The 24,106-nt window shown below is 43.6% G+C and overlaps 1 protein-coding gene and 2 long non-coding RNA genes across 4 annotated transcripts in view; 2 read left to right on the top strand and 1 right to left on the bottom strand.

The window, feature by feature from the left end:
- AFF3 (ALF transcription elongation factor 3) overlaps positions 1 to 14,194 on the bottom strand; it is a 719,747-nt gene extending 705,553 nt beyond the window's left edge. For both annotated transcript variants that reach the window (XM_066267825.1, XM_066267826.1), the window contains exons 1-2: positions 14,117 to 14,194; positions 13,878 to 13,997 (exon numbers count right to left, since the gene is read on the bottom strand). In XM_066267825.1, the coding sequence (XP_066123922.1) occupies positions 13,878 to 13,930 (53 nt within the window). In that variant the 5' untranslated portion in view covers positions 13,931 to 13,997; positions 14,117 to 14,194. The remainder of the gene's footprint in view (positions 1 to 13,877; positions 13,998 to 14,116) is intronic.
- Positions 1 to 24,106, top strand: part of LOC136330682 (uncharacterized) — a 445,590-nt gene that overhangs the window by 180,734 nt on the left and 240,750 nt on the right. The window lies entirely within an intron of this gene.
- Positions 14,605 to 15,442, top strand: LOC136330681 (uncharacterized). Its single transcript, XR_010730356.1, has 2 exons — positions 14,605 to 14,704; positions 15,235 to 15,442. It is a non-coding gene; the product is annotated as an uncharacterized lncRNA (long non-coding RNA).

Raw genomic sequence — 24,106 nt, 5'->3', positions numbered from 1 at the left:
TCAGCAGCTTGTAGCTCAAAATCTCTGACAGAGACTTTGGGGATGTAACTCAGGTCGGTATTGTCCACTGCACACTCTTGTGGATGGGTGATGAACTTAAAAAGAAGAATGCACTCACAAAATTCTCCAAAACGGGCTTTGAATGACTGCAGGAGATTAGATGTAAAGCCCGCTAGCTGATGGAGATCAAGATATTGAGCAGGGTCACTTGCTGTGCATGCATCTTTAAACTCTCCCAGTTTTTCAAGGTGCAGTAAATGACCTGTTTCAATGTCGGCGACCAAGAGTTCCAGCTTGTTTCCAAATGCAAACTGCTTCAACTGCTTGTTGAAGGGATAAGACTGTATTTCCAACGCCTTGCATTTTCACATTGAGCTGGTTCAGATGTTCAGTCATGTCCATGAGATAGTAGTACTTCAGGAGCCACTCAGCATTAGCTAACTCAGGATGCTCGACATTTTTCATTTCAAGAAAAGTCTGATTTCACTCAGATAAGCCGCGAAATGGCTGAGCACCTTCCCTCTTGACAACCAAAGCATATTGCTGTGCAGAAGCAGACCAGGATAATTATTCCCAACTTCATCCAGCAGTGTTTTAAACTGGTGATCATTTAAAGCTCAGGCAACCATAAAGCTGACCACCCAAATGACCAGCGACATTACCTCACCAAGCTGTTCTCCACACATCTGAGCACAAAGTGCCTCCTGATGTAGGATGCAGTGAAAACTTAGGATGGGTCTCTTTTCATATTCATGAAGAAGCGCTACGAATCCTGTTTTTCATGCATGGAGCATCATCAGTACATACCGAAATAAGTTTATCTATCGGTAGATTTTTTTCTTTAGCAAACTCAGTGAAAGACTTGAGTAAATCCTCCCCTCTGTTATTGTCTCTTTCATAGGCAAAACAGCAAGACTTTCCTCATGTAGTGTGTCACCGACAGCATACCTTGCAATCACACTGAACGGGGATAAATGGCTTATGTCTGTTGACTCATCCAAAGTGAAAGAAAAGAATGGTGCTGCATTTATGTCCTTCACTTGGGTTGCCTCAATTTGATTTGCCATCATGATGGTACGATTGTGAACAGTTCTTGCCAACAGAAGCATGACTTTTATTTGTTTGATTATCTTGTCTTTATCCGAAAAGTCGTCAAAAAGTTCATTGGCAACATCAAGCGTGAATGTTTTAGCATACTCCCCCCATCTGTGAATGGCTTTCCATTTCTCACAATTGCTAAAGCACCAGCAAAGCTAGCTGAATTCCAGTCACCTTGTTGGGTCGAAACACGGAGTTGCTGCTGACTAGCTTGCACCTTGCATAGTAGCTCTTGACATGCTTTCTTCCTGCTGTCCCCCATTGGATATTTCGATGCAAATGTAGTATGGTGTGTCAAAGTGCTGCTTTATATTTGGCCGTTTCATCGATGCAATTTTATCATTGCATATTAGACACACTGCAGAACCTGCTCTCTCCACAAAGGCGAATTCGTCTGTCCATTCTTGCTAAAAAGTACGATACTCCTCATCTTTTTTTATTTTAGCCATCTTCTTGGTAAAAAGGGTTTCTGCAATTAGCTAGCTGACTACTTGATTAAAAGGAGGGAAGTTTACTTCCTGACCTCACAACGACCTGTATATGTTATGCATTATCCAATAAAAATTTGGTGTTGTCCCGGAGGACAGCTGTGATTGGCTCCAGCCACCCACAACCATGAACATGAGCGGTAGGAAATGAATGGATTGTAATACATGAGAATGTTTTATATTTTTAACATTATTTTTTTATTAAAGAATTGTCTGTGAGCCAGATGCAGCCATCAAAAGAGCCACATCTGGCTCACGAGCCATAGGTTCCCAACCCCTGTCCTAGACAGTTACACAGCTAGAAACAACTGGTATACCATTGTAAAGTAAAAATTCACCTGATTTTACATCAAAAAGAAAAGGCTACTACATATGGATGTCATTTGTAGTATGGTTTTCTTATTGCTGCTGACCCTGCAGTCTATGATAGACAACTTTTATTTTGCTCAGAGGGTCTCTAAGGCTACACCTGCCAACAGGTACATCCATCATGGCTACAGACTAGGAGTGGAACTGAGCAGGACACTTCAAAAAGGGGAGGGACCAACCATTCTGGGTCCTGAGCCCCTATGTCTGTAAACTGCAGAGTCCCTGGTCAGTAAAGACACCTGCCTCTCAACCTGAGGTCATGTCTCAACTTCCAACAGCACTTTCCACCTCAGCAGTCCTGAGAAAGGTCACAAACAGGCTCCGTGCCATAAAATATGGTTGGCATTACAGGGAACAGGCAGGGCCATGCTAACTGCCTGTCTTCTCAATCAAGGCTAAAAGCAGGAATAATGTAAATAAAGTACACTGTAAATAACATAAACAATGCAAATAAAGTACAGAATTTAACTGACCATCATCAGTTTTTTTTGTTGTTGTTTTTTTGTGACAGAGACAGGGAGAAAGACAGAGAGAGGGACAGATAGACAGATAGGGACAGACAGACAGGGAAAACAATGAGAAGCATCAACTCTTTGTTGCGGCTCCTTAGTTGTTCATTAATTGCTTTCTCATATGTGCCTTGACCAGTGGGCTACAGCAGACCGAGTGACCCCTTACTCAAGCCAGCGACCTTGGGTTCAAGCTGATGAGCTATGCTCAAACCAGATGAGCCTGCGCTCAAGCTGGAGACCTTAGGGTTTCAAACCTGGGTCCTCTGGGTCCCAGTCCAAAGCTCTATCCACTGCGCCACCGCCTGGTCAGGTTGCTTTTTTTTTTCATAAGGAACAAAAGGGAGTTTATTCTTAGGACCCACCTAGCAAACTGCTACCTGCCTCTGAGGGTCTCTTTCTGCAGTTGTCTACATCACTTGCCTACTCCGTTCTTTGCACCAGATATTGATAGCCAATAAAGTGTTTTCTCCAATGTGGAAGAAAATACATGAACTGGGTAACACTAGTACAAAGCAAAGCAACAACAGAACACTTCTCTTCCTTACTATGGGTCTAACCTACCTCCATGCTCAAGTTTCAGTACTCTCCCTCTCTCCTCCCAATCTGAAGGAAAGGTTAAATCAGTGGAACATTGCCTATCGCAAGAAATGGTTAAACACAATCAGATAACCTAATGGACTGTGATGAATAAGGCAGGCCATTATGGCTACTAGATAGCACAAATGAGAACCACTGCCCCAAACAATGGGCTAGAAACTATCAAGTATTTCCTCTGAGGGTTCATATGTGTCCCAAGTCTGTAAGATTTAAGTGGGTCAGTACTGTTCCTGAAAAGTCATCTATCTTTTCAAAACTGTAGTCACATTTGTTTAAACCAAACCTGGCTTTCTCTTACTAGCAACAGTCTTCTTTGAAATGTGTGTGATGTGTGGTGTTGTGTGGTGTGTATGTATGTACGTACACATAAACTCTCATTAAGAAGATAAAGTAAACATATTTCCTGCCAATCTCACAGCACATTCAAAGTCAACTGTGCTGTATTTACTCTCATAATCAGTCCTACCTGCACATATTTTTCTAATAAAATAAAATTGGAAACTATACACAGAAACTGCAGCTCAGTCTGACTACCTTATGGGCTCATGGCACTGCAATAAAGGCTGAGGGAGAGGGTGGCTGGCAGAACTGGGACAGAAGGTCCCCATCTGAAGTGTATGACACTTGCCATTGGTTCCACTTGGAACTGAGCTGTGATTTCTCCTAGGACACCAGGAAAGTTGCAATTTGCAGCTATGACCACAGGGTAGTGCAGTAATTCTGCAAATAGCTGTTCCCCCTCCCACACCAATGCCACCTCCATGACCTCCATTCCCACTCCCAGTTCCCTCCCAAAGAGAGAATGGCTGGGAGAGAATGCTGACGTTTGTTCTGAGTCCTGGACACCTACAGGGGCTATTGTAAGACTCCTGACAAACCCAGAGTGTCTGTAAGGCTAACCGGTGACTCAACCTTTGCTCATGACGCAGAAGGACACAGCCTTTGAAGGACAAGAACTATAAAACTGAAAAAGTGATTACAAACTGTTTATTTAGCTTTTCATGTTTGTTTCCCACTATATCCCCACTAGGATACAATTAACCACTCCCACACTCATCAGAAATATCAGGAAGACACATGCAAAAAAATAAATGCTGCATCTAAATATAAGCTCCTGGCATTGTGGAATTGTATAAGCCACCCCAAAATAAAGAGGAAAAATAAAGTATTTTGAAAAAGGTTCTTCCCAAAGGTATTTTTATCCCTTTAGTTCTCAAAGTTTGGTCTACTGACTGGGAGTATGATTAGTAATGCAGAATCAAAGCCCCACCTTGGACCTGTTCAATTTATCAAGATCCCTACGCTATCTAAATGTACAATCATGTTTGGAAAGTGCTGGCCTGGCTGACAGTTGATACAGAGACTATACTGACCTGCAACCCCCAAAACAGTTTTCTAAGTTCTGGGTCTCTTCTTCCTCGCAATATATTTTCTAGAAAACCAAATATATTTTGAAATTTGAAAACCAAAACATGTTATTTCCCAGAACTGGTGATGATCCACTAGTAAAGCTTTTTTCTCTCTAAACTGCCAGGTAACTAATTAATGTTTCAATGAACTTTGACAGAAAATTTGTTCTGTCACTTCATAGCTCAGGTGAACAGTACAGATATGAAAAGAAAAAATTATATAAGACAGATTCACATTATAGCACTCTAGAGGATTTTAAAAAACCAATTTCTTGTTTATAAAAAAATGGTGGGGAAAATTTCAGCATCAAGTTAAGCACATAACTCTAAACTGAGTTGCTATGTTAGTGTGGCCTCCCAATTACAGACATTTTTGTTTAACTCAGCCCAAAACGAACCTACTTGAAAGAAATTAAATGAAGAGGTTTCAGTATCCTCTGCCTTTCTCCATATGTGAGTGGAGAAATTACAAACGGGAAAAGATACAGTGCATACAATTAATGACTTCTACACTCTTTTATTCCGCAACCTGTGATTAGAATGATCATAGGCCACTCCAGTGATCACAGGTGGATGGACTTTGAGATAACTTATTGCTGCTGTTCCACTTACCCAGGAATCTCTTTCCAGAAGAACCTGGCAGGGGTCTACAGCCTCCTAGAGATAGCTAATTGTTATGTCTAAAGCAGAAGGTGTCACATCACCATTAGATACTGCCACACACACTGAACTTCCTCGTACCCTTAAATAACCCAGAACAACTCTGTCCCTACCTCCTAACTCTTGCAAACATCTGAGGGCCTCTCACATCCCCAGGTGTTAATTTCCATAGACTTAACCCATTTAGTTTCTTGGATGGCACCGTATACTCCTACCCTGGTGTAACTATGCATTTTGTTTCTATTGAAACTAAATTATGATTAGGCTGACATAATTTAATGAGACCCATAGTGCCAAATGAAGTCATTTGATGTAATGGGTAGTAATTCAATATATTTTCAGTGAAACATCAAATATTATGTAATGGTTAATATATCTACATATGTTAGTAGAACAACCGTAAGCAAGGGCATATTTGACTGCTAACCTATGATGTATAACTAAGAAAATCTACCAATCTCTACTTTAAAATGTCCCTGGGTCCCATCACCAGCTCTGCACCAAAGGGATGACCTGACCCATGTGGCCTCTCTGCATCCTTCCTTGTTTAAGATGAAGAGGCATTTTTAGGGAAGCAAAGGGTAGTAAAGAATTATATTTGGCATTCACAAAGCAACTGACACTTTTATTACTAACATCACAACCTTACGAGGTGGGCCTGCACAGTGCTGTCATTTTATAAGTGATTAAACCAAGACTGAATAGGAAATGAGAAAAGTCGTGAGCTGCCCAAGGCCAAACACAAAGCAAGGTTGGAGCCAGCTGAATTCGGAAACTTCAATTAAATTCCCAGACAAAAGGGAACAGGCAATACTGAAAATAAGTTTTATGGATTTCACTTTGAAATAAAACAAGGAAACATTATGTTATCATTATATGATATTAAAATCGTCTTTTATGGCCTTCATGTTGCCACCAAGGCTTTATTCCCAAAAATAAAGAAAATTTAAACAGGCAAACTCATTCCAGGTTACAAATTCCATTTACACACACACAAAAAATCTTGCACTTCATTTTAAGAGATTTTTTTTCCCTAATGTGATTGTTACTTTAATCAACATTATGCCAAAGGGCCTGGGTTCAAGCTGCTAAACCTAGTGTCACTGATCAGACCCACTCTGGTTCAGAGGGGCATTCTCCCAAAATAGGTTCTTAGCATTTTACAACCCTCCTACATTTTCACAAGGGAGAATCTGGAACAGAGGAAAGAATCATTTTCCCACACACAATACTCATCCTTAGCATCATCAGAAGCCATTTTTTGTTAAAACCCATCTGCACATCCAGCACGCATCCCCCTATTATCCTGGCAGCCCCCAGTTAAATTCAAGTGCTCTGTGGCCTGAATTAACCAGTCTCTCCACCTGGCTGGCTCCAAAACACACCACCTATGGTGCTGGGTGGATGCAGTACTCAGCTCCTTGCCCCCAGAATTTCATGACTTGCCATCCACATGTACCTACCTCCTCCACACTGGCCGCCAGCCTCTTCAAGGCTGCACCACATAGGCCCTCGGCCCGAAGCCATTCGTCTTGGAAAAATATAGTGGTGAGCAAAAGTAGGTTTATAGTTGTAAGTACGCAAAACATAGAGTTTATTCTTGTATTATTTATTTTTGTACTAAGTATTTTTCCATATAAACTGTAAAACTACTTTTGCCCACCCCCTGTATTCATCCTACACCTACTGAGACCCTTTCCCAGGCTCTGGGGCACTCTGGGGCTCTCAGCCAATGAGAGTGCCGCAGCCAATCACACAGCCACTTCCAGCCAATGAGAGTGAGGGCTGCCACTGGTCCAGATCAGCAATTTACAACCAGTGTGCCAGGGCAGGGCGGGCACACTGGTGTGCTGCAATAATTTTTAAAACATGCAATACCTGACTATTTAGTCAGGGGCGCTGATCTCTTTTTCCTTAGATTATCAGATAAAAAAATGACAACAGCCAACACAACAATTGCCATCTGGCATAAATGAGTCAAAATTATACTTTTTTTTGGGGGGGGGAGTCAGATCTGCAAAAAATGTATCTTTTGGTGTGCTATGGAATTTTCGTAATTAGTTTGTGTGCCATGAAATGAAAAAGGTTGAAAATCGCTGCTCTAGACCAATCAATCACTCTAGAACCAAGGCCAAGGCTCAGCCCACCTGAGTGAAGGTGGTAGTCCCACCACTGTGCACCTCTGCTTCTGCTGTGTCCTGGTGAACTGCTCTGTCCTCTAAGGACTGATACAGGAATGGGAGTAGGCCTTAATATGTTTGCTTCGCTGGGCCTGGAGGAAAGAGTCCAGGCACCTGAGGGTCAAGATCAGGGGCCTGGGGAAGTTTTCTAACTCTAGGAAGAGCCAAGGAAGCCTGTCTAAGGAGGCCTGGAAGAAGCCATAGCCTGGTCACATGCACTGGCAGCTGATATGAAGAGACCCACTGTGTCAGTAGGCACTATGGGGAAGCATCACAGGCAGACAGGTTGTTAGCACTCTGCTTCGCCCCCTCCCCCACAGGAGTGCCGTCACCCACACCCTGCTTCAGGTAATAACTTTATCTTCACCAAACAAGCTCCACACTTCATTCCCTTTATTTCTATTCAGTCTTCCCTCCCAGTGGACTTTCCTTGCTTTTATTTTCTCCTTCTGATCTTCTACTTTTCCAGGAACCATGCCAAATGCCACTTAACCATGAAGGTCTCACTCTCTCAAAGGGATGTGCCCCATCCCCCTGAAACAGGCAATGTCAGCTTTTGCAGATATTTATGTGTGTGGCTTATTCTCCTACAAGCTCCCAGCAAACTCTCTTTTGTACCCCCTACAGCAGGGGTTGGGAACCTTTTTGGCTGAGAGAGCCATGAAAGACAGATATTTTAAAATGTAATTCCGTGAGAGCCATACAATGACCTGTGTACGTTAGGCATTATCCAATAAAAATTTGGTGTTGTCCCGGAGGACAGCTGTGATTGGCTCCAGCCACCCACAACCATGAACATGAGCGGTAGGAAATGAATGGATTGTAATACATGAGAATGTTTTATATTTTTAATGTTATTATTTTTTTTATTAAAGATTTGTCTGCGAGCCAGATGCAGCCATCAAAAGAGCCACATCCGGCTCGCAAGCCATAGGTTCCCAACCTCTGCCCTACAGTAAGGTTTGTTTGGCTGGCTGACTGGTTGGCTGGTTGGTTGTTTTCAAACCAATGAATGGAAGGAAAAAAAAAGAAACAACAGAAATTGTCAAAATACATCATACATAGTATGGATAAGTGTTAACTTCATGACATACATGTTTGTTTCAGTTATGTGTATGTGTGTTCAGTTATATACTGGGCTGTAATATTAAACATATTTGTTACTGTGAGTCATGGTCTAAAACATTTGAAAGCCATGGCTCTACAGTACTTATCCTTTGCCTAATACTCCATGGATGATTATTGAATTGAACAAATTAATGAGTTTGAAATACCATTAATTACAACTGCAAAGGTTCAATTTTGAAAGAATATAAAGGATAATGCCTATTTGGACAAAAGTAAATGGATTCTGGCCAACGTAAAGCTATTGGGAAGAGGGGCAGTAAAGAGGAATCTGAATATTTACTATTGTATTTCAATAGACTTTCTCCCCAACAACTAACATATGTTTACAGTTAAGGAAGATTAAATCCAATTTTGACCAAGTTAACTTTGGAAAACTCTTCTCATTCACTGAAAGCAACTCACGATTACAAAGTTCTGCATCTTTAAAATACTTGGTATAGGTAATTCCACCATGAGTCATGAAAAGATCTTTCAGATACACCATGAAAGCCTTTGTTCAAGTTCTTTCTTTGCCCAAGATGCCTCTATGTCCTGTCAATACCCCACCTCCACTGTCTGTAAAAATTCCATTCATCTTCCAAGGCTTAGTTCAAAGGCCACCTTTTCCATGAAAGTCTTTTTTCTTTTTAAACTCAATTTTTCCTCTTTCCCTCCTCTACCACCCACCCTAGTTCCAAGTATGATCTTTCTCTCAAATCAAAAATGTTGAAAACTTCCTTTTTCACCTTTCTCATACCAATCCATGGTTTATTCATCTTTGTTTCCCCAACAGCAATCAGCACAGGTCTTATACTTAAGAGATAATCAATATATCTGTTAAGTGAGTAAAAGCAACCGTTAGCTTGTTAAAAAGAATGGTCATTATTTTAAAGGCCCTGAGGAATGGCTTACATGCCCAGCAGCTGATCAAAAGCTGGTGGAGAGCAGGAAGAAAAGCAGGAGGGATGGAGTGGGAGACTGAAAAAAGGAACCAGTCCTCCGGACATCTGCCCCTGTACAACTCTACAGATGACGGGCTATAGAGTTGGTGCAGAATGAGTGTCTTCACTGTGCTCCAAATCATCCACTCTTGCTTCATATCAGAAATGGGAACTGAATTAAAGGTGCAAATTTCTTCTCAACTTTAAGGTATGGCTGAAATGAAAAATTAAAACAGCTATTTGGAGGTCAAAAGACCTCCCTTGAAAAGTAAGTATAAATGTAGTTCTTAAATTATCAACTAATTGTCTATATTTATTATATTCAACAATACAGAACTTTTCTCTTCATATTATCTCTGCAGATATCTGGAGATACTTTCTCTGACCACTACTAGATTAAACTAGCTCAGGTTTAAACCTAGTCAAAACTAACACACTGCAACTTGTTTTATTGGAAAATGGTGCCCACAACTTAGAAAAAAATAGGAATTAAAGTTAGGAATTAAAATATCATTCTCTTTTCCATTAATATACCTCCACCCACCCTTTCCAAAGCAGTGTTTTCCTAAGATGAATTAAAACAAAGAAGTTTTTAGTGGTCTTTATTTTATTTTTATTATTTTTTTCAAAAAAAGTATTTTTATGACCTTGGGGTTTTTTCTTAAGCAAAATCACAAAGAAAAAACTGACATCTGATTACATTAAAAATTTTATTTTGGTACTTTTTTATTTTTTAATTTATTGGGTTGACATGGTGCTTTAAACCATACAGGTTTCAAATTATTTTAAATTTACATATTTATCTTAAATATATATTTATGAGTAAATATATATTTATATTAACATATATTTTTTAAATGTACGTTAATGCATATAGTGTATGCATATAGTGTATGCATTAACATATATTTTAAAAATATATAAATCTTTGTTTTCAAATTTTTAGTTTTAGGTCAATATCATTTAGGGCTCTAACCTTCTCTTTCTTTCATGCTTTAACAAAACCTTAGTTTCCAGTCCATCAAAATTTTGTCTTATTAATTTCAGAGCCACTTCTATAAACTGGGCCACATCTGTAGTACTATAGAGAATGCACTGGATTTGAAATCAGAAAACTGAGCTTGGTAATTAATGCCTACTTTAAATATAGGTCCTTCAGTTCTAGATGTGTGGCCCTGGGCAAATTACCTGATCTTCTCCACCCTCAATTTCCTAATCTGTAAATGGGAATAAGAATAGTACCTGCTTCCTACGGTTGTTGTGAGGATTAAATGAGCTAAAAACATGGAATGTATTTAGAACAGAGTTAAAACAGTACCTGGTAAGTGGTAAGTGCTCACTAAATGTCCACTTGTTTTATAGTCTCAGTAAAGTCACATTACAGTTCAAAGCCTCCATTTCCTTGTCTATAAAATGAGACTACTACATGTGCCACCTCTAGGATTGTTGTGAGATTCAAATAAGAAAACAATGGATATGAAAATTTCTGACAAAAAGTACAAAAATGTTAGTTATTCTGGATCACCTATAAGCTTAAAAGCACAGCATAAAATTGAGTTACAAAATACCATATAAAAATTCATCCATATCTGAGAAAACGTCTGTGTTAAAATGCATGCTCAAGAAATTTGATATATCTCTATCATAAATATATAAGCTTTTATAAAATGTAATTTTCACATCTGCAAACTAGAATTAGTCCTTCAGTCAAGCCAAACTGTTCTACTATATTGTAAGCAAGAAGCAAGACGCCTGGGCTCTGGCCTGTTGGCTCAGCAGTAGAGTGTCTGCCCAGCGCGGGGAAGTCCCGGGGTTTGATTCCCAGCCAGGGCACACAGGAGAAGCGCTCATCTGCTTCTCCACCCTTCCCCCTCTCCTTCCTTTCTATCTCTCTCTGCCCCTACAGCAGCCAAGGCTCCACTGGAGCAAAAGTTGACCCCGGTGCTGAGGACGGCTCCATGGCCTCCACCTCAGGTGCTAAAATGGCTCCAACCGCAACAGCACAATGTCCCAGAAGGGCAGAGCATCGCCCCCTGGTGGGCATGCTGGGTGGATCCCGGTCAGGTGCATGCAGGAGTGTGTCTGACTGCCTCCCCACTTCTAACTTCGGAAAAATACAAAAATACAAAAAAAAAAAAAAAAAAAAAAAAAAAAAAAGACAGCCTATACACCTAAGGAAGACAGGCCAAAGAAAAAATTATATATTGATTAAAATCTGATTGCATGTACAGCAACTTTTTAAAAATGATTAATTTTTTCACTTTTAAAAAGTAAGTATACTGTCGCTAATGTAAATTTCAGGTCAACTCAACAGACATTTATTGTATGATTGTCCCAGGTAAGTCACCTGGGAATTATGGATGCAAAGGGAAATAAACTCAGGCCCTGTGCTGAAGAAGCCCACAGATTATGGCTGATAATTTCAAAATATTATTTGTAAAAGTCATGAGAAGGTTTCAGTTTGAGCCAGCAAACAGAAAAGCAACATAAAAATATGCCAAAAGAGGCCCTGGCCGGTTGGCTCAGCGGTAGAGCGTTGGCCTAGCGTGCGGAGGACCCGGGTTCGATTCCCGGCCAGGGCACACAGGAGAAGCGCCCATTTGCTTCTCCACCCCTCCGCCGCGCTTTCCTCTCTGTCTCTCTCATCCCCTCCCGCAGCCAAGGCTCCATTGGAGCAAAGATGGCCCGGGCGCTGGGGATGGCTCTGTGGCCTCTGCCCCAGGCGCTAGAGTGGCTCTGGTCGCAACATGGCGACGCCCAGGATGGGCAGAGCATCGCCCCCTGGTGGGCAGAGCGTCGCCCCCTGGTGGGCAGAGCGTGGCCCCTGGTGGGCGTGCCGGGTGGATCCCGGTCGGGCGCATGCGGGAGTCTGTCTGTCTCTCCCTGTTTCCAGCTTCAGAAAAATGAAAAAAAAAAAAAAAAAAAATATGCCAAAAGAGTAAGTCCTTTTCTTTGACTGAAATACTGCCTTGTAAAAAGCAAGTAATTTTTAAAGCACAATTTCTATCTAGAAACCTACTGAATTCGTGCCAGAAACCAACATTCCTGAATGTAAACCTGTAAAATAACAGGTATCTGTAAATGAAAGGCTGAAATAACCCCAGGAGTAACAACACAGTAATTAGCAACTTTTACAGAGTAATAACATGTTTCATATTCTTTCTACACTGGTTCTTTGAAGTTTCCAATTTTCCACAGTGTAATATATAACAGTTTCATTACATTAGGGCCCATCTCCTGTATTTTATAAAAAACTGCTCCATAATGTGCTAGGTTTGTGTCAAGTTTGTGACACCTGGCTTTAAAAAGATAAAAGTCAATAGAAACCTAAATCACTAGAAAATACACAACATCCACATATCATCTCAATGATCTATAAATCATAAAGCAGTTTAGCTTTAAAATTGTGCATTGCATATTCATGTGCACACCACTTGGAGTTGTAGACACATGTGAACTCTTTACGGAATTAAACCAAATAAAAAAGAAAAGCTCTACAATAAGCGATTACCAGAGGCAGAACAGAGAGCAGTTAATATGCTTGTTTCAGCAGATGTTCATTCCCGTAAATATTAAACAGAACACAAGTTCCTCCAGGAATAATATGCAGGCAGTAATTTTAACACCTGAATGGGGCTGGTTGGAAACATTTAGGTTATGGGGGCAGAGGGGGTAAGAAGGATGTTGAAGCAGCCAATGAGATTTTAAAACACCCGCAACCGGAATTAAACTGCTTCTAGCGGCGATGTGCCTACAGCAGCTCCCCGTTGCAAGAACCTGAGCACAGAACCGGGTGGGCTCCCAGGCCGCCGGCGCCCGGGCTGCGAGTCACGAGCCGGGCACGAAGGGCTGCAGGCGGCGCGGGTGGGTGGAGTGGTGATGAGCAAGAGGAGAACTGTGCAGAGGTGCGCAGAAAGGGCCCGAAGGAATGTGAACCTCGAGGACATGGGTGTCTCTGGGCCAAGGCTTCTGGAATTCCTGCACTGAGAAACACTTGCCCCCTGCCCTGGTGCTCACTTCCATCTCGGGTCGGAGTGGGTGGGAGGGGCAGAAAGGACGCAGCCGCCAAGACCCAGCGCCGACAGGCAGTGGCTGGAGCATCCTTAAGGGCACTTCGCTGCAGCCTCAACTCCAGGGGGTCGCTGGTGTGAACCCGAGGCTCTCGGAAATAGAAGGAGGGGAGAGGAGTGAGGGTTTCGAAGGATGTAACCAGGCACTAGTGACACATTCTAGAAATCGGTTCTTTTTTTTCTCGCCATGGCTGCGCTCTGCCTCGGCTCCCCAAATCACTAGCCACTGGGCTGGGGCGGCCAGCACCGGGGAGAGGGTGGGAAAGGGGGCAAGAAGACGAGCAAGCAGCCGCGCATCCACTGGGGGGAGGCAGGAAGGAGAGCGCGCAGTGGGCGCCGGGACCCACCCCACCCCCACGGCGCAGCCCCCGGCCCAGGTGAGGCTCTAGCCGCTGCGGCGCCAATTCGACGCTCCCGCCGCCCCAGCAGCCGGCGCGGGGACTCACCATAGCGACTCGAGGTCCCATTCCTGGAGCAGGGCTAAGTCGAAGCTGTCCATGGTGGGAGGTGTCGGTGTCAGTGCCGAAGCCGCCGCCGCCGCCGCCGCGCCTTGGGCCGCCCGCGCGCTGCAACGAAAAGCGGCGCTCAAGGTGCAAACCAGCCGCGCCGGGGCCGCCGCCGCCTCCCGCGCCCTCACCCCTCGCCCCCGACGCGGGGCCGCCCGGGCAGCCGCGGCCACACTCACCCGCTCGCCGCTCGCGCGCAGGCACACTCGGCAGAGCGGCTCTCTCGCTGCCGCCGCCGCCGCGCCGCCCCTCCTCCTCCCCGCCCCGCGGCGGCCCGGCCCGCTGCCCCCGCCGCCGCGCTCCGCGCCGCCCGCCGCCTCTTTCTCCTCAGGGAGGCGCGTGTGCGCGGGCGAGGCCGAGACGCGCGCACCCGGAGCCCCGCGCTGCGCCTGCCCGCCCGCGCGCCCCTGCGCTCCCCACGCCGCCCCTCGGGGTCCCGCGCCGCCCGGCACCCGCGCCCTCGCCGCGCATCCTACCCTCAGCAGCGCCCAGGCGGCAGGGCGGCCTGCGAGCGGGGCGGAGGGGAGGAGGGCCGGCGGCGCCGCGGGCGGGGATGCTGAGCCGGCCGTCTGGCGCACCTCTTGCCGCCCGCCCAGCTTGCCCGCTCGTGTGGGCCCCGGACCCGCTTTGACCCTGCCCGGCGCTCCCGCCGACGGAGGTTGCAGACCTGGAGTCGGTACCGGAAAATTCCGGACCGCCCCAGGCCCGGGAGAGTTAACTGTGCCGCCTCCAGCAGCGCTGTAAACCGTTTAAAATATCTGGAGTCAGTAAGTTAAGGGAAATAAAGGGGAAGCGGGAGGACAGCTCTCCCGGTGGGACCTGCAGTTTGGCCTGCATCCTCCAGCTGGCTAGTCCCTGGAAACCAAGCTCCCTCTTTATATTTCTTACAGGGGAGGGGGCAGGCCTCTGGGTGTAGACTGCAAACTTCCTGCCCCAACTCCAGCCTGGAGATTGGCGTATTGTCAGTTGCAAGGATGAGCGTGTCATTGTGGCTCCTAAAAATCAAGTCCTTATTCTTACTTCCTTGATTTTAAAGAAATTTTCCTCTCCTGACTATAGACACGCTGAGAAGGCCACGTCTAGATATGTTTCTCCAGAACCGGGAGCCCTACTCAGTGCCCCAACCTCCTGGTCCTTTTGACCACCGCTCCGGGATCCTCACTCGGGATCCAGAGATTTCCTGGAGACAACAGTACAGAGCCAGGGTAGTTAGGTCCCACCACTTGCCCGGAACCCCCACTCCCTGCCATGGGGAGGCCTTTCTGATACTCTCCCTTTTGTTCTTTCTCAATGAAAGGAACCACTGGCTGGGGTCTCTGGAAATCTAGACCCTTAGGTAGAAGGCACAGGATCCCTCCAGGGTCAAGCCTGAGAGTCACCCTGTCATCTCCCTGATCTGTGAATGAGGATTAATGAACGAAGTCTGGCGAACATGCAAGAGGAAGAAAAAAAACCAATGAGAATTCCTTCCTATTTGGAGTTGGATTACAAAATGCTCATCCCCCTACATCCCCCTGTTCTGAAGTAGTCCTTCCTTTATCAGCATCCATAGATAATGTGCAAAATGTAAAACAATAAATTAAGGCAGACTGAGTGCTCACATAGTTTGAGAAAACAATTATTTTACAAACAACTCTGGTCCCTAAAAGCCTCCCTCCCTCCTTAGTTGAAGGTAGTACCAGAAGAACAAAGAGACTGACCACAGGAGAAAGTACAGGTGAGAAAGGCTGTCCTCCCAAATCCCAGTCCACAGTGTATTTGGAAAGAAAAAATAAAATCTGTCTGCCTAATAGCTCCTTAGCATATGCATTTGCTGGAAATGTTTGCTCTGGCAAAAGTGAGATGCCTGAGCCATCCAGACAGCATTCCCAGGAACAAAGGATGGGGGGGGGGGGGTGGAGGGTGGAGGAGAGGAGGGAACAGCCCCTATCTGGAAGAACTGCAAGTTCCACAGCCTGGACTAGGAATGCATCCTGCCTCTGTGCTGGGGGCTGCAGTCCGGAAGCTTCCAGAAAGCAGACCTCCCACCCCTGGCGGAGATCTGGCTCTCCTTCCCTTCCCACCACATCTGTTTATGCAAAGGAGGGCCGCTGAAGGACAAACAACCATGTTTACTGGGAGTCGCACCCAGGGCTTGATGCTCAAGATACAGCTTTGCCTTCCCGTGGAGGCTGAAAAGAAATAGATGGGTCAGAGAGGGGAAGAGAAAGCACTGGGGTGCATGGAGCTGGTGGATCAGCTCACTCATAAAAGCCCTCTCCCCCAAAGCTGAATCTCCAGAGGGAGATTTATATTTGAATTTAAACATGGTGCTTTGAGTTAATACATGAGTATACTTGAACCTAAAGCAATTTCACTGTGGGTATTTAAGTTTTTTTCATCAGAAAAAGCTCCTATTTTCTGTTTGGGGTCTTTCACGTGGAGCAAGCTACATTAATACTTTTATTTCTGCTGTATATTTTTATGTAGACTGTCCAGTTGGAGAATAGAACCTTTTGAAGAAACCCAAGTAATAGTTGTAGATACCATTTTTACTAAAGTGTCATGGAAATAAATACAAATGAATAGTATTTACAAGTAAAATGTAGAACAGTTTATAAGAGCCTTAATAGGGAGTTTTTGTTATTATTATTTATCTAGTTTATTAAGGTTCCCATTATTCTCCAGCCCCTATGTACCTGTACCAAAACAAGTATTTAATTTAGTTGTTAAATTTTAAATCCTTAATACAGAACAAAAAAGGGCTTGGACTTCCTGGAATTAGAATACCAGAACTAAAAGGGAAGCATTTTTTTGTGAAGAATAAAAGACTACCTAAACTTAAAAATAAAAATAAGAGCTGGTTTTTCCTATGAAGTTGACATAGCATCTGTGCACACTAACAACCTTGAGACTTGAGGGACTTTTCTCCTGAGATAGATCCAGCAGTTCCACAGACACAAAATGAAACCGCACAGTTCCTGAGAGCTCAGTGAGGAGAGCTGCTGGCTTCCTAAGTGAGGTCTGTTTGTTTAGGCAAAAATCTATGAAGAAAGGGACTAAGAAATGAATCCTACTCAGTCAGGGGAAGGCATACAAGTGCACTTAGCAAGGGCTCCACTCCCATTTCCAAACCTGAAATTGGAAGCCTCCTAAGTAGACCCAGAAGCAAATCTGTGGCATCCAACTAAGATCTCCCTTTGGCTACAAATGGAGAGGAGAGAAACCTTGCATGGCTTTATTAATTCATTCCATATTCTGAAGACATGGCTGCAACTCAGAGGTCGCCTTTGTGACCAGGTGGGAATTTTCCTTTTATAATCTCTCCATTCCCCTAGAAAAAGATGCTTGGCTGAAAGCCAGCTGTGCAGGTGGTCTTGCTGCAAGGAGATGGGAGACTCTCCTCCACCTCCCCTTACAGGGTTTATCATTACACCTTCTCTCCTGTTCCAGCCAGGCTGCCGACCCATGGGCAGTCTGTTTCCCTTTCCAGGGGCTTTTTGGGTGTTTGTAACTGTGTCTAGGGATTGCAGAATAAGCCCTCCAGGCTTTCTGCTTGCAAATTTCCTGCTAATATGTCAAGCCCAGGATATTTGGGTTTTAATCCACCTAGGAGTTCTAGTATCTTCAGGCCTTTGCCTCTTCACTGGTTTATCAGAGTGGTTCTAGCCTGGGATCGAGGTGCCTCTCTGTTTCTATTTTTTTTCATCATTTACCAGGTTCTGAGCAGATGGTGTGGCTGTGCTGGCTGTCATCACTCCTCCTATGTTTCCATGGAAACATGGGGCATAGGGACCATTTCTGCCTTGGGCTTTCTGACGGTATCCTCTGGCAGACAACTTCAACACTCTGGGCTCCTCCCCTTTGCCCACATTCTGGAAAGTTTGAGAATGTTCTGTGGTCCTGGAAGCGATGGTTATTTCAGAGATCATCTAAGCACATAGTTCCTTCAGATTGCTGTGAACTGGCCTGAAAAGGGAGGGAAAGGGATAAAGTTCTAGCCTGTCACATGGCTGAGGCCGGTTTGTTTTGGTGGCTTATTTGGACTTTTTGTCCCTCAGCCAGCTTCCATAATGGCTGATTATTGCCCAGATGTCCAAAAAGATGCTTCTAAGGTTGCATCTGCTCATAAAGCTACAGATACTTAACGAGTGAAGCATGTTACTAAGTTTTACACTTTACTGATCTTCTACCTCCTCCATATGCATTTTTTTTATTTGTACAAAACTAAGTTTTCCCAAGGAATGCACCTTTCCTGAAGTCTACAGAAATGGCAGAGCTTGGCAGGGTCAGAGACCAAGCAAGGCCAAATAAAGAGGGAAGAAAATAATCCCTGGGAGAGGGTAGAGAAGTAAAGGGAAATTTTCCATGTTATTCAAGTAGTAGACAAGACAAAGATCATTCAAAATATGCTCAGCTACCGTAACATTGTTGAGAGAAAGTATTATCCAATTAAAGAGCTATTTTTTTAAGTTGATTTGGTATAAGAATTCCATACCTATGTCTTTGGTGATAGTTGCTTCTTATACAGCTGGTACAAAAGCCTAGTGTGTGACGCTTACCAAATTTCTTAAAAGTACAAGAAACAAAGCAGGCACATCTACTGAAGATGAAAATTCAGGCTGCAAATGGATCAGAAAAGTAGTTTCTATCACAGATCATATATTTCGTGCCATGCTGACTTACTTGTGGAATAATCCCATTGTTTGTGGTATGAGACAGTCTCTTGGTTCTGGAAACAAGAGCCAAATATCTGACTTAAAACTTAATACACCTACTGATGGGTGTGCTTCTTCAAGATGTGCACTGGCCATTGTGCAAGATTCAAGGACTCTGAACCTGTTACAAATAGGAGATAACATCATAATGATTGCAAACATTTCTATGTTATGATATACTGTTCTAACCATCAACTCCGTTTATTCTGCCTGAAGCCATTTGAGATATGTTACTATTGTTCTTATCTTACAGGTGACTAAACTAAAGAACAGTTACGTGACACTAATCAAGGCATGGCAGATCAGGGACTGGACCTAGCAGCCACAATACCACACCGCCTCCCATAATTTTTGCCTTAATTATCTATAGCATTGGATCATTCCCATTCTTGTGGGTGCTAATATAATGAATGTAATACAAACCTAATCAGAAGGCAAGAAAGTTTTGACCCCAGACCTCTGCCCTGTGATACCTAGAGTATGGCACACATTCTATGAAGTCTCAGTGTCCTTCTTTGCAACATGAGAAGGCTGGGTTAGACATTCTGTGTCTGTCAGTTCTGAAATGTTAGAGTTCTGTTTTCAGTTGTTCCTACCGAGTGCGCTGAACAGAAATCCTTGGAGTACATCAGGAGAACCATAAATCTTTTCTTGTTTAAATGTAGGCACTCCTATTCAGCTTAAACAAATCTCAAGGTGTTGGTCTGTTCCAAGCAGGAGTAATTGCTGTCTGTTAAGTGTTAACAGCCAACAAGACCAAAGTGTTCAGGAGGAGGACACTTAGCTTAAGTCTGGAAGGAAATGTGGGAAAGAAAAATCAAAACATGACTGTGAGTGTCAGACTTTTCTCTGTGGCACGACACAATATTCAAGGATGGAGCCGATGATCTCCGTGAAGCCCTTAGAGGACACTGAAGTTCAAAGTGGACCAAACTATGATTCATAGACTGAAGACAAAAGAACTTCATAATTATATCTTGATGAGCTTAACATTGACAGGCAAAAAGCAGCAATGTACGATCCTCACAAGATCTTTCAGGTAGAGGCATCTCCTACAGTTCACAATCTACAATGAAGGTCCCCTGGTCCAGATAAAGAAGAAATGGCAGAATCCACCTCCTCAGGAGCTTGAGGCAAACAAGTGACAGTAGTCATACCTCATTGCCTACCCAATATCCATCCACACTCTCTAGTAACAAAACCTGAGCTTGGTTTGGTGAAGTAATAAGCCAAGCTGAAATAACTATATATCCCAGTTTCTATTATGCAACTTTAGTTCAGCAAAAACTGCATATATAACTCAGTTTGGTCCAATAAGACATCAGCTTAAGACAGCTGGAATTTCCTGGAATTTTTTGCTTTCCTGGAATAGGCACAATCTCTTCCTCTAGGTCAGTGGATGGCAAACCGCAGCTCACGAGCCACATGCGGCTCTCTGGCCCTTGATTGAGGGCACAAAGGCCAGTTTAGGAGTACCCTAATTAAAATTAGTAACAATGTACCTACCTATATAGTTTAAGTTTAAAAAATTTGGCTCTCAAGAGAAATTTCAATCGTACTATTAATATTTGGCTCTGTTGACTAATGAGTTTGCTGACCACTGCTCTAGGTCATTTCCTTATCTCTGTCCAGAATGCAACTGAAGGCCTGAAGTAAAGCAGCCATCTTGGACATTCAGGGCAAAAACCACAGACTAAACTTGGCAGGGTGAAGTTTAAAGGAGGTTGGCTATGTCCTTGATGGTTTTTTCATAAGTGTTTCACCTTTGAACCACCAATCCAGCTCTGGACTTTTGGGAACAAAACAAGACCTATTTGGCTGAACCACTATAGTCATGTTTTGATTATTACTGATAGAGAAGTCATGGTCCCTCCAGTATGCCCTCTGCACATTGCCAGGGCCTCTGTGTCCCTGCAGAAACAGCACTGCAGGAAGACCAACTGTGATTTGGAAAAGCCTGTGTTCGCTTTTTTAAATATAATCTTGCCTTCTGGGTTCACTCCAATTAAGAAGCCTATGTTTTATTGTTTGAAGACTGATTAATGTGGCTCCAGTGTTTTCTAATATTCCATATTAGAAATAGTTTATTTTCATCTTATTTATTAACCTGATTAAGTTACTGTTAAATCCTCACAGGGACACTTGGGGACCTAATTTCTGGAAAAGAGTTCAGGAATAATAATAGTCTGTCTTTCTTGTGTCCTGCCACATACACAAAAATATGTATGTTTTAGAACCTGTCAGTGTTTCTAACAATAAACTAATTAGCACTGTATGAAGCTGATTTACTTCAGAAGAAGTTTAGAAGATAACTAATTAGTACAGTATTTTGAAATATAAACTGCATTATAGGGTTAGAACCCTATAATAAAATCACAGAAGCTTGAAAGTCAAGAGAAGCCACAGAGGCTCTCTCTAACCTATCCAGTGCAAGAATTCCCTCACTATCAGCCCTGTATGTTCAGTCTACCCATGAGCATGTCTTAATGATAGGTAGCTCACACTCTCAAAATGCTTCCTATTCCATTCTTTAAGGAGCTCAGCTCTGACTGGAACAACATTCTTCCTTATATAAATATTTGTAAATCCCAAATTGACCTCCCTATAATTTCCTAGTATGTTTCTAGTTTATAGTTAACACTGTTTCACCGAATTCCTTCTCTTAGTCTTCCATATATTGAGACTTGTGGCCTCAAGTACTTTCCTCGGCACTTTTGGCAGAGGGAATTCCTTTTGTAGTTGGGAATACTGTATAGAGAAGAGGAGCCAGTCTCTTACAAGGAGCACATAGACAGAGGAATAAGAGAAACCCCAACTTCTTTCAACTAGGAGTGTATTTCTTGGGAGAAAGCTTAACCAAGAAGTTGGAGCTGGCCACAAGAAGGACCATGCCCACCACAAGACAGGGAGGCACGAAACTCCTCAAATGAAAATACCTTTGTGCTGGTTCTCAAGGAAGAAGTTGTATAGGGGGAGGTGGAAAATGGAAGCTCAGATAATGGGAGGAGTATGACAGTGAGGACAGGATGAGGTCCTCCCATCCAAGTACTAACCAGGCCCGACCCTGCTTAGCTTCCGAGATCAGACGAGTTCGGGCGCGTTCAGGGTGGTATGGCTGTAGACAGGAAGATGAGGTCCTGATTAGAGCTCTGAGTCTAAGGGTCAGCCCCCTCCCCCCATTAAATAACTACAACACTTCTTTTGAGGGGTGGTTCCCAGTGTTCTTCCAAAGCTCCCACTCTCCTGTGATGCATATTATAATTCTATGTACTTGGCACAGACAGTTACAATTTTATGAATTTAGCATTACTTTCTGTCATTCTCTAGACAACAATACGAGGTTTATTACAACATAAAGAAAAATTTATCCTCTTGGGCGTCAGCCCAGATTCTCATGTTGTCATCATCCCTTCCATTCTGCTTTGAATAACACAATCTCAAATCAGGGATGAAGTCACTGGGGATATCTACCCAAGCCCAAGTCTTAGGGGTGGGGTCAGGCCCCAGGAGGATAATCTCAGTGATCACATAGATCCCTGGTTGGCAAACTGCGGCTCGCGAGCCACATGCGGCTCTTTGGCCCCTTGAGTGTGGCTCTTCCACAAAATACAACGTGTGGGCACTACCTCAATAAGAATGTACCTACCTATATAGTTTAAGTTTAAAAAATTTGGCTCTCAAAAGAAATTTCAATCGTTGTACTGTTGATATTTGGCTGTTGACTAATGAGTTTGCTGACCACTGATAGATCATTTCAGATTTTTTTTTTTTACTGAACAAACGTTGAGCACCTTGTACATGCCAATCAGTAGGTTAAGAAATGAAGAGAAAGTAGAAGATAATGCACACACATCTTCATCCACTTGTTCTTGAGTTTAACAAACATTTACTCAGCCAGTTATATGCTCAGAACTCTGCTGGGCACTTAGGTTACCACCCTAGGTGAAACAGACCCTGCCTCCAGGAGGAGGGGTACCTAGTATGCTCTGCGATTACTGCTATGGTGAGGGAAGTGCAGGTACTCACGGAGATCTTTCCAGAAAGAATGACTGACTAGTGTTCCAAGTCAAGAACTGAATTATCCAGAACAAAGTGGGTAGGAGAGGATGGAAAAAAAGTGCAAATTCTGTATGCTATTTTGTTGCCTGCTAGGGCACAGGTGTGGCTACAAACCCATAGGAGCAAGAGTGAGTGAGCAATGACTTTTGCCTGAGGTACTCTTTACATAGAAGACGACATTTAGGCTGGGTCTAAAAGATCGAAAGCCAAAGGGAGAGTGGGTGGTAGTAATGAAAGAGCCTTCTAGGCAGAAAGAAAAGAACGTGAGAGAGCTCAAAGGCAAGAAGCATATCACGTTCCAGTGACAGAGAAGGTTCTGTGTGGTCAAAGCATTGTGGGGGTGGTGGCAGAAATCAGCCGGGGTTCAGGGTGGGACCAGAAACAGAATGAAGAGTAATGGAAAAGGTGAGGCCAGAGCAAGAGACTGGGGCCAGGTATGGGAAGAACCCTGCTTGCTGTTGTGAAAACTTCTACAGTGAACAGGAAATGAACATGAGAGATTCAGTAAAGCAGCAAGTGAACACCCAGCTGCCAAACCCACTGGCGCAACTGAGAGTTGAAAAGAGGAAATGGTTTCTGAGAAACTAGAGAAAGTACTTCACAGAGCCCCCAGGCAGAGGTTTCTCTTTTTTGGTTGTAAAATCAAGCAAGATGGTAACCCCACCTCCCTCAGCACAGAGGTAGCTACCATTGTTCCTATAGGCCACACCCAAATGAAAATGTATAGCCTCTTGTGCATAAATTATCAAGAATTTCAAAATGATGACAGCAGAGCATTAAACAGAACCTTTCCAGGTGTGGGGCCCCATGTGACTGCACAGGTCACACATCCATGAAGCTAGGGCCGCTGAGATGTTTGTGCTAAGGAGCACCTAGTTGCTAACAGGGTGATTATCAGCAAAACATTAACTGCTGGCAGCCTGGTGTCCAAGGACTGGCTGGACAGCACGACCTGCACAATGCAGGTCCCCCTGCAATGGAGTTTGTTTCAAAATGAAAACATTCTGTTTTTTGAAAGGACACACAGAGAAAGGCAATTCAAGCCAAGCACAGCTGTATGAGCCAGGGGAAATTTTAAATTTCTATGAGTAGTACTTTCGATCTTTCCCCTTTCTCTGTGTTTGTGTCCTCAATAAACTTCTGTTTGCTAAGCTAGGTGATGCTGGAGATAATGGTGAGAGAAACTGGGGGAAAGGGAAAATTGTTCTGCAAAATAGAAAATTAAATAAGAATAGGAATACAGGAAGAAACAAAAAGTTTGGCCAGAGAGGGAAGGGGTGGAAGGGGCAGTAGCTTAAGAGAGCAGAATCTGGGGGAAAGACGAAAATATCTAAAAGGGATTTCAGAACATTTTTGCAGTATGATGTGATCACACTCTTCATCTTCCTAATGAGCCTCAAATAAAAAAACAGC

Source organism: Saccopteryx bilineata, chromosome 3, assembly GCF_036850765.1.
Source record: "Saccopteryx bilineata isolate mSacBil1 chromosome 3, mSacBil1_pri_phased_curated, whole genome shotgun sequence".
Taxonomy (NCBI): domain Eukaryota; kingdom Metazoa; phylum Chordata; class Mammalia; order Chiroptera; family Emballonuridae; genus Saccopteryx; species Saccopteryx bilineata.
The sequence above is the reverse complement of the archived record's forward strand: the minus strand, read 5'-3'. Positions and strand labels throughout refer to the sequence as shown.